We start from the raw sequence: 9,337 nt of genomic DNA, 5'->3' as shown, positions 1-9,337 counted from the left end.
AAAATGAAATAATATCCTGTTTGAGCTCCCACACACGTTGGCATACTTTTCCCAAACTTAACCAGCGGACATTAGAATGGTAAAGTAAGTCCGTGTGATCAGCATCAGTTTCTTCAAGAAAATGAATAAATTGACGACGGTGAAGTCCCCTTGCTCGAATAAAGTTAACAAGTTTCACAACGGGCTTCACTACGTGGTCAAGCTGCAACACGGATTTACACAGTGCCTCTTGGTGAATTATGCAGTGTAGGAAAATTACCTCCTGCTCAGGGTTGTCCTCTCTCACCCTGTCCTGAATTCTCTTGAGCATCCCAATGTTTTTTCCTGTCAGATTTGGTGATCCATCTGTGGTAACGTTGGTGAGCGTACTCCAAGGTAACTTGTGCTTCAGTACGACCGCTGACACGCTGTTACATAAATCCTCTCCACGTGTTTTTCCTTTCAGGGATTCCATATCCAAAAACTCCTCCGTTATCTCGAAATTCTCATTAATCCCTCTGATAAAAAATAAAAGCTGAGCGGTGTCCTTTATATCATTGCTTTCGTCCAGTGCCAAAGAATATAATGTAAATGACTCCGCTTTTTTGTTTAGCTTGCTAGTTAAGTGTTCGTACGGCGAGTCACTGTCCTGCGTGATAAGCTCACTTTTTCAAATTTGTTCTTGCTCTCAGGACATAAAATATTTGCTGTCTCTACCATGCACTCTTTAATAAACTCCCCTTCGGAGAAAGACTTGCTGGCCTTTGCTAGTTTGAATGCTAGTAAATAACTTGTCTTCGTGCTTGCTTCTTGGATGGAAGTTGCTCGAATAAAGGTGTTTTGCTGAGCCTGCAAGCTAGCTACCAACCTGTCAGCGGTAGCCGTACGTTCTTGTGTTGAAAGGTTGCTAGCGTAATTAGCATGCTTGGTGAAAAAGTGACGGCTGATGTTGTATTCTTTTAAAACCGCAACGGTTTCTTGGCAAATAAGACACACAGCCTTGGACCGGACTTCAGTAAAAAAGTATTTAGGCGTCCATTCTTTCTTAAAAACCCGGCACTCACTGTCGACTTTTCTTTTCTTTGACATTGCTGTAGATGGGTTCTGATCTGACCAGTAGAAGAGCGATAACTGGAAATCATAGAACAGTGTTTCTCAACCGGTGGGGCGGGCGCGAGTAGGCAACAGGATGGAGGGAAAAATCATAAAAATAAAAAAAAAATCATTAAAAACAAATCGCGAAAATCCCCATGTCGAAAATGCAAGTGGTTAGACTACTACAACACAGAAACAAATCAACCAGACAGTTTCATGTATTTTGAGCCTGTGACGCGATATCACGTAACCGCTAGCCTACTATAAAAAAGCCCGCACACCCTTGTGCCATTTTTCGCTAGTATATTTGTTATCACTCTTGATATCAGCCTTTACCAAACCAAAAGTCTTTTTAAAGACTAAAACCCACAAATAGTCTTTTTAAAGACTAAAACCTGCCCTGGCTACTTTTTTTTTTTAACTGGCGTGCACTTTGCTAGGTAGCTTACCCCTCTGACTTAGCCCACACCGTGTTGCAACATACACACCATAGATACACACACACACACGACACTCACTCACTGACTCACTAAAGTTACAATCTGTCTTCAAATTAAATATTTTATTAAAAAATTGTATTGCCTGCAAAACACTTGCATTAAAGAACGTCCAAGTCCCGTCTGTTAACTTCAGTCCCCGTCCGATTGTCTCTCAGCATGGGCTCACAGTCGCATCCAAATTATAATTAGCCAACAAAGATGGATAGTTTTCTAGTGAGGACCAACAAGGCAACAGACCCACCGCCAGCTGTAAAAAAGCTTCGAAGGTATGATGAATCCTACCTGCAATTTGGTTTTACGGTCACGGCTGATCTGAGACCTCAGTGTGTCGTGTGTGCTGAGGTGCTGGCAAACGACAGCATGAAGCCCTGCAAGCTTAAAAGACACCTCGAAACGAAACAGACAAGCCGGCAGACTATTTTAAACGAAAGCTTGATGGCCTCCATCAGCAACAGGCATCCATTTCAGTCCACAGCACTGTGTCGAAACAGTGTTTGGAGGCATCGTATGTAGTGGCCAAAAGAATCGCTAAACTGGGTAAACCGCATACAGAGACGACTCTGGTTTTGCCGGCCGTGCAGGATATGTGCAGAATAATGTTAGGAGATAGTGCAGCAGCCAAACTTGGGGCAGTCCCACTCTCCAATGATACAGTCGCAAGGAGAATATCAGACATGTCAAACGACATCAGAGAGCAACTTGTACAGTTTATCAATCAGAGTCCTTACTATGCGCTGCAGCTGGACGAATCAACTGATGTCGCTGGACAGGCACAGCTCCTCGCATATGTCCGATATCTGCGCGACAAGGCCATTGAGGAAGATGTTCTGTTTTGTCGGCCTCTTAAATCGCACACCACAGGAGAAGCTATATTTGATGTCATTAATGGGTTTGTGCGTGAAAATGGTCTGGCTTGGGACTGATGCGTTGGCCTATGCACGGATGGTGCACGGGCAATGACGGGCCGCGAGCGTGGCCTAGCTGCTCGCGTTCAACAAGTAGCTCCACTTGCGAAATGGACACACTGTATGGTCCATCGCGAAGCATTAGCTGCCAAAAAAATGTCGGTTCTGTTTGACTCCGTGCTGAACCAATCCGTGAAAATGAAATCTGATCAAATCACGGCCACTAAACTCTCGCTTGTTTGGGGTCCTCTGCCAGGAGATGGGGTCAGGGCACGAACAGCTGCTCCTGCACACTGAAGTTCGCTGGCTCTCCAGGGGCCGGGTGTTACAGCGGTTATATGAGCTGCGAGCGGAGGTGAAGTGTTTTTTGACAGAAATCAAATCAGATCTGGCTAAGCATCTGGATGACACCATGTGGCTTGCGTCCCTGGCCTATCTGGTCGATATATTTGACCGTTTGAATGGCCTCAACTTGTCTTTGCAAGGCCGCGAAACTCATATTTTGCTCCTCGCGGACAGAGTGAACCGCCTTCACACAAAAAATTGACCTCTGGCATGGCCGCATCAGTCGAGGGAACTGCGACATGTTCCTCAGCCTTGCAGACTTTATCACTGATGCAGGCACGTCACACGATTTCACCTCTTTATTTCAGTCAGCGTCTGAGCACCTGTCTGCAATGAGACAACAATTTGCAACGTATTTCAAAGAGGATTAACGCTCTTTCGCGTGGGTTCGAGATCCATTTGTGTGCACAGCAAACGAGCTGTCAATTGACATGCAGGAACAGCTTATTGAGCTGAAGAGTGACAGTAGGCTGAAGGAACGTTTCACCTCCTGCCCTCTTTCGTCATTCTGGGCAGCATTGATGCAGGAATACCCTCAACTCTGTGACGTCGCATTGAAGATTCTCCTCCCTTTCGCGTCGACATATTTGTGTGAGGCAGGCTTCTCGAAAATGACTGCACTCAAAACGAAATACCGGAATCGTGCACAAATTGAGGATGATTTGAGGCTATGTTTATCAGACATTACACCAAGAATTGAGGATCTTTGCAAGGCAAAGCAGGCTCAGGCAAAGTCCTTCTAAGGCAAGTCATCTCACTCGGCGGCAAAATTGGCCACGCCTCCGGGCAGCTATTTGGCCATAGGAAGACCAACCGGCTATCTAAATGAATAGGGAGAGAGCTGTATCTCCATTTTCCGAGGTCTAAGGGACATAAAAAACATATGTTTTGAAATCACGATGAAAATCAAACTATAATCGCTGAAAGGGTCTGATGGTTTGGTATCAAATTAACGTTTTAAAAGCCTTTTTCCTTACAGGCATCTTGGACTGCGCATGCGCAATACTTCACGACAGTCTTCATTTACGGCAGGCACTGACAGCAAGACGTCATCTTACGCTCACAGCAGAGACAGGAGTTTGCTCACAGTCAACTTTCCCAGATCATGCCACAATTTTGGATAAAGCATTACAAAATATATGTACACAAATTAGTATAAACTGCTGATCATGTGTTTTAAAATGTCGCTGTTGAAAATGACTTCCAAGTGTCGCAAAAACGTGACCGCGTAGGACCAGCAAAATGATTGGAGCAACGGCACCAGAAGAGGCGGGACATGTGCAAACACCGGCCATCTTGGCGTTACGTAGTTTCCCTATGCATTTCAATGGGAGTGATATGTCTCCTCTTATTATAATGTCTCTGGCTCAGGTCTCACATTAACATCGCCTACCTCCCGGTTATAACAATAGCCTAGTAATGATAATAGGCCTATGATGATAATAATAATAATAATAATAATAATAATAGTAATACTACTACTACTACTACTACTACTAATAATAATAATAATGATGATAATAATAACAGCAAAGCATGTAACTATAATTATATAGCTAGCCTAGTAATGATAATAGGGATATCACTACTCATAATAATAATAATAATAATAATAATAATAATGCCTGCAAGCTCACATTAGAAGTCTGGTGCTACTGCCAGTTATAACAATAGCCTAGTAATGATGATAGGCCTACCTGATGATTATAATAATTATAATAATAATAATAATAGTGTGGGCCTAAAAATAACAAATCTATTATTTTATATATCTATCTATCTATCTATCTATCTATCTATGCAAGGTGGTGTAGTGGGGTTGGGGCCGCGAGGGAGGGTGACACCGGGAGGAGGGGGGGCCCCAACTGCAATGAACCAGCTTTGGGGGGGCCCAGCTTGCAAAAGGTTGAGAACCCCTGTCATAGAACATCCGTGACGTCACGCATTGGTTTGTGGACTGCTGCTCGGAAGCCAATAGTATTGAATCTAGGCAGCGCCATCTTGAAAATTTCGGGTGCATGCCGGGAAAAAAAGAACACGGATTCTACTTATATGGGTATGAGGCGGAGTCATGGACTGGCTGGATCTCAAGGACATTGGTCAATCAACCTGTCAATCACGCCGTAGCCACGCCCTAATGCATACCCTGCTTTATCGTCAAATATAAAATCAGGGAGGCCAAAATTTCACAAATGAACATCATACTGCATTGAAGAAGGCTTTAAACTAGCGATTGAAACCATAAACACATTTTGAAAACGTTTACTGAGGTTAGAAATCAAGTGAGAAATTGGTGAATTCTCCATTGACTTGTATAGAGACAGAAGTCTTTTTGAACACAAAACGGTCGCCCCCCTGGTGGCCTTTTGATAGAATGCAGCTCTAAGTTACTTCCGCATTGGCTTATTTTCAGAGGACAGGAACTCCCCGCCTGCTGGAAATGCGCTACTGCACCACCTGGTGTTGAAATGCCTGTCATTACAAGTCAAAATGAAATAAATGCAATCATTCACATCAAACCTTAATTCTGTACCAATCTTCGGCGGGCCAGATTAAAAAGACCAACGGGCCGGATGTGGCCCGCGGGCCGTAGTTTGCCCACCCCTGATCTAGCTCCAGATCAGTCTGTTCCATCAAAAAGGGACTCCCAGTCATCCAAGGTAATTGATTTTTAAAGAATAAATAAATCCAGTGCATACATTGGATCTGCTGCCTCTCAGATGTACATGTATGAGTATGGAAGATCTAATTTTTGTTTTAATGTCTTAAGTCTCTAGGGGTAAGCAAATTATATTTAAATCCTAAATACTCACAATGTCTCCTTGTTTGAACAGGTGGAGATCCATCCTGGGACTGCAGTCATGGTTGAGAAACTGGCATGGGCCTATGCAGTAAATTCAAATTCAGCAACAGTATTTCTGAGGCATCTGCTCACAGCAGTCTTCCCAATGGAGATACTGCTGGTGAGCAATCTTCGTGGGGGGAAACGAGGCGATGTTCGTCTACCGCTGGACAAAACTAAACTGGATGCCATCTACAATAAGTTTTCAACCTGTTATGGTATGTGTTTTGGCAATAGACCATGCTTTTTACTGATTTCATACACCATACCTGCATTTAGAGTGTCAGACTTTAATGTCAGTTGTGTTAAATTCTATGAAACACATAGAGAACGTACAATTTCTACCCAACATTTCAAGTGTTAATGAAACAATGCATTGCCAAATGGAAGAAGGTAATTTATAGAATACTGTCTGATCTGCCCTTGCTTGAATAATGTTTTATATACACAGGTGTAATTAGTGCTGTCAAGAGATTTAAAAAATTGAGAGATTAATTTTAATCTGTAATGAATTGATCTAATTAATCTCTTTTTTTTAATCTCAGCTAAAAATTGCTGAGAAAAGCTCTCAGCTTGAGGTATTTTCATTTAAATTCATTACCTTATTGTTGCAGATCAAAAGATTGACTTTATAAAATTATTGTTTTTAACAGATAAACAGATGCTGTCCTAGCTATTTACACTCCGCTGTAGCCTATTTGAGACTAGTCCCAAGTGCTGTCTGCAACCTTTAGTTTCGATCACCAGGGGTGACAATGTTGCTTTTGTGTTCTTTTGTCAGTCTCCTAATTATTAGAAAATAAAAATAAAATAAAACACTCAACACTTTTTTGAGCAATACAAATGCTGAACACTGAACTTCTTGAATCTACATGAAAACGCAGTTTCACCCCAAACAACTTTTCTTATTCGTTTGGAAAAAATCTCCGTAAACACGTCATCGCTTCCAGAAATATCTGCGTACACGGATCCACTGAAAACGCTGTAGTAGGCTACACACGCAGGGCCTGTATGTGGACATTAATATAACGCAATGATGCTTTTTTATTGGTTACTTTCATATTAATAATTGCACTGTTATTCTTTTCCATTTTCCCCTATTGTGTTCATAAATAGGTGCAACGCATGGATCATCTTGCCTGCAGTTGTTTTGACAATAACAATACACCCTTAAACATTTATTTGTCAGAACATAGTCAGGAATACAATCTTAATACAAAAATGAAAGATAAAAGATTCAGTTGGTAATACCATCCTGTTGTCAAGCTGGGTCAATTTTGATCCTGGAGGACAACAGGCATAAAAAAAAGATCTATAATTTCATTTAAATGAGGCCTATTGGTCATAATTTCTAAAGATATGTGTAAAATATGTGGTAATAAATTGGAATGAAGTTGGATAAGAAAAAGATATGACACAGAATCAAACCAGATGGGTCCATTTTGACCCAGTAGGACAAAAGTTGTACAGTTGGCAGGAAGAAAACGGGGCTTAAAATGATGTTATGATGTAATATTTATTGTGCATAAATTGGTTTTGAACATCAGCTTATTCAGCTAAGATGTTGCTTAGCTGAACAAGCTGTTGCTCTTGTGCACAGTATTATAAAGTAGCATTATAAAATGCTACAAAGGGCAGATGGATTAGCAGCTCTTTGTTCAACTGTGTTTTCTGAGTTGTCATTCATACAAGTTACCTTGTCTACAGGCTCTAAACTCCTTTCTTTGACTGGATTTGTCTCCTCCCTTAAAATCATTTCCTCCAGTTCATCAAAGTCCATCAAATGTATTGGACGTGGATCCTCGTCGAGGTCCCATGAATTAACCTTTTCTACAGGCTCAAAAATCACTTCTTTTCCTGAGTTGACTTTGACTGAAGTTACCTCTAAACTCCTTTCTTTGACTTTATTTTCCTCCTCCCTTAAAATCATTTCCTCCAGCTCATCAAAGTCCATTAAATGTATCGGACGTGGATCCTCGTCGAGGTCCCATGAATTAACCTTTTCTACAGGCTCAAAAATCACTTCTTTTCCTGAGTTGACTTTGACTGAAGTTACCTCTAAACTCCTTTCTTTGACTTTATTTTCCTCCTCCCTTAAAATCATTTCCTCCAGTTCATCAAAGTCCATCAAATGTATTGGACGTGGATCCTCGTCGAGGTCCCATGAATTAACCTTTTCTACAGGCTCAAAAATCACTTCTTTTCCTGAGTTGACTTTGACTGAAGTTACCTCTAAACTCCTTTCTTTAACTTTATTTTCCTCCTCCCTTAAAATCATTTCTTCCAGTTCATCAAAGTCCATTAAATGTATCGGACGTGGAGCCTCATGCTGATCTCTATATGGTTGTACTTCGATTTTCAAAGTCTTTTGAGTTATGTCATATGCCCACTTTGTAGGTCTGTGCTGACGCACATAAGGTTTTACTTCGATTTTTATAGTCCGTGGGTGATTTACTACCACTGGAGTTAGCACATGTGCAGATTCCATAACTGTTTCCTCCACTTTGTTTTCGTTGTTATCAATTCAAACAATATCAATCAGTATCAAACAGAATCTTAAGGTCTATATACATTCTGGAATGTCTTTATGATGTCATCTTCAAAGACATTGTGAATTTGACGATGACATCAGAGTTGCATTTGTGACATCACCAGTGTGTGTGTGTGTGTGGTGCGCCACCATCACCCACTATGACCTAGAAAATAAACATTTAGAATTATCACCTTTCTGATAATATCAATAAAAACTGAAAACGTACTGTAAACTAAAGAGACTGTTCTGCTGTCAATAATATTTCACATATTTTATTAAACAAAATAATTATCACTCTCTGATACTGTGAAGTAATTGCGTTTCTTTACGGGTGTCATGCAAGGAGTGTCAGAAGAAAGACTATTAGCAGACCAGCTCCAATGTGTAGAAGATAAAACCCAATAATGCTGGCAACATGGAGTATACACTTCCTCCAAGATAGATTTTTGATAGCTCATCAAAGACCTTGGTGATATGTGTTTGCAATGCCGCAATGTAAGGCTTTATCCACTGACGAACAATCCAGTATTACAAGTGTCCTCAGCGTTTACTTCCCTGAGTACTTTTTGAGGTCGCTGGTCACACCCTTGCATATTTTATCACTGTATTTGATGTCAGGGATGTTCTCGCCGGTGTGGAAAGGCACTGTCCCGGTCGTATCATCAGTACTGTAAGCTGCTGTTACTGGTGATACTGTCTGGGATGCACTCTCCTTCAGCCACATCTCTCAAAAGCATGAGGCCAACAAAATTATAAGACCAAATATGGGTATGTGCATTTCAGAAAGTTTTGGCAGATAAGGCTGCTTTGCATAAATCAAAGTATTTCCAAGCCTAAAAAAATAGTGTCCCAGATTACAAAATCTACAAATTCTGAGACCATTTGACACAAGGAACATTAATATATGTAACATCTCAGGGATTTAATAATGATATTACGTGTTGATATAATGTATTGGATTCATATGTAAATATGTTGAACAAGTCAGAATTGCAAAGTATCCCACATTACCCTGATCCACCCTAGATGCTCTCGGGAGTAATCGATGGCCGGCTGCAGACTACCACTTGGCTCTGCTCCTCTGTGCATGGAGGAGTTTCTCCAACAGTGGGCATATTCCACACTTGACTGGCCACAA

General features: G+C 41.2%; 1 protein-coding gene across 1 annotated transcript; it reads left to right on the top strand.

The window, feature by feature from the left end:
* Positions 1-2,200: 2,200 nt before the first annotated feature.
* LOC128383526 (zinc finger BED domain-containing protein 5-like) lies at positions 2,201-3,026 on the top strand. The gene is given in 2 exon segments (XM_053343136.1): positions 2,201-2,679; positions 2,681-3,026. Coding segments are annotated over 2 exon segments (777 nt in total). The 5' UTR covers positions 2,201-2,248.
* The last annotated feature ends 6,311 nt before the right edge of the window (positions 3,027-9,337 follow it).

This window comes from Scomber japonicus, chromosome 22 (assembly GCF_027409825.1).
Source record: "Scomber japonicus isolate fScoJap1 chromosome 22, fScoJap1.pri, whole genome shotgun sequence".
Classification (NCBI taxonomy): Eukaryota; Metazoa; Chordata; class Actinopteri; order Scombriformes; family Scombridae; genus Scomber; species Scomber japonicus.
The sequence above is the reverse complement of the archived record's forward strand: the minus strand, read 5'-3'. Positions and strand labels throughout refer to the sequence as shown.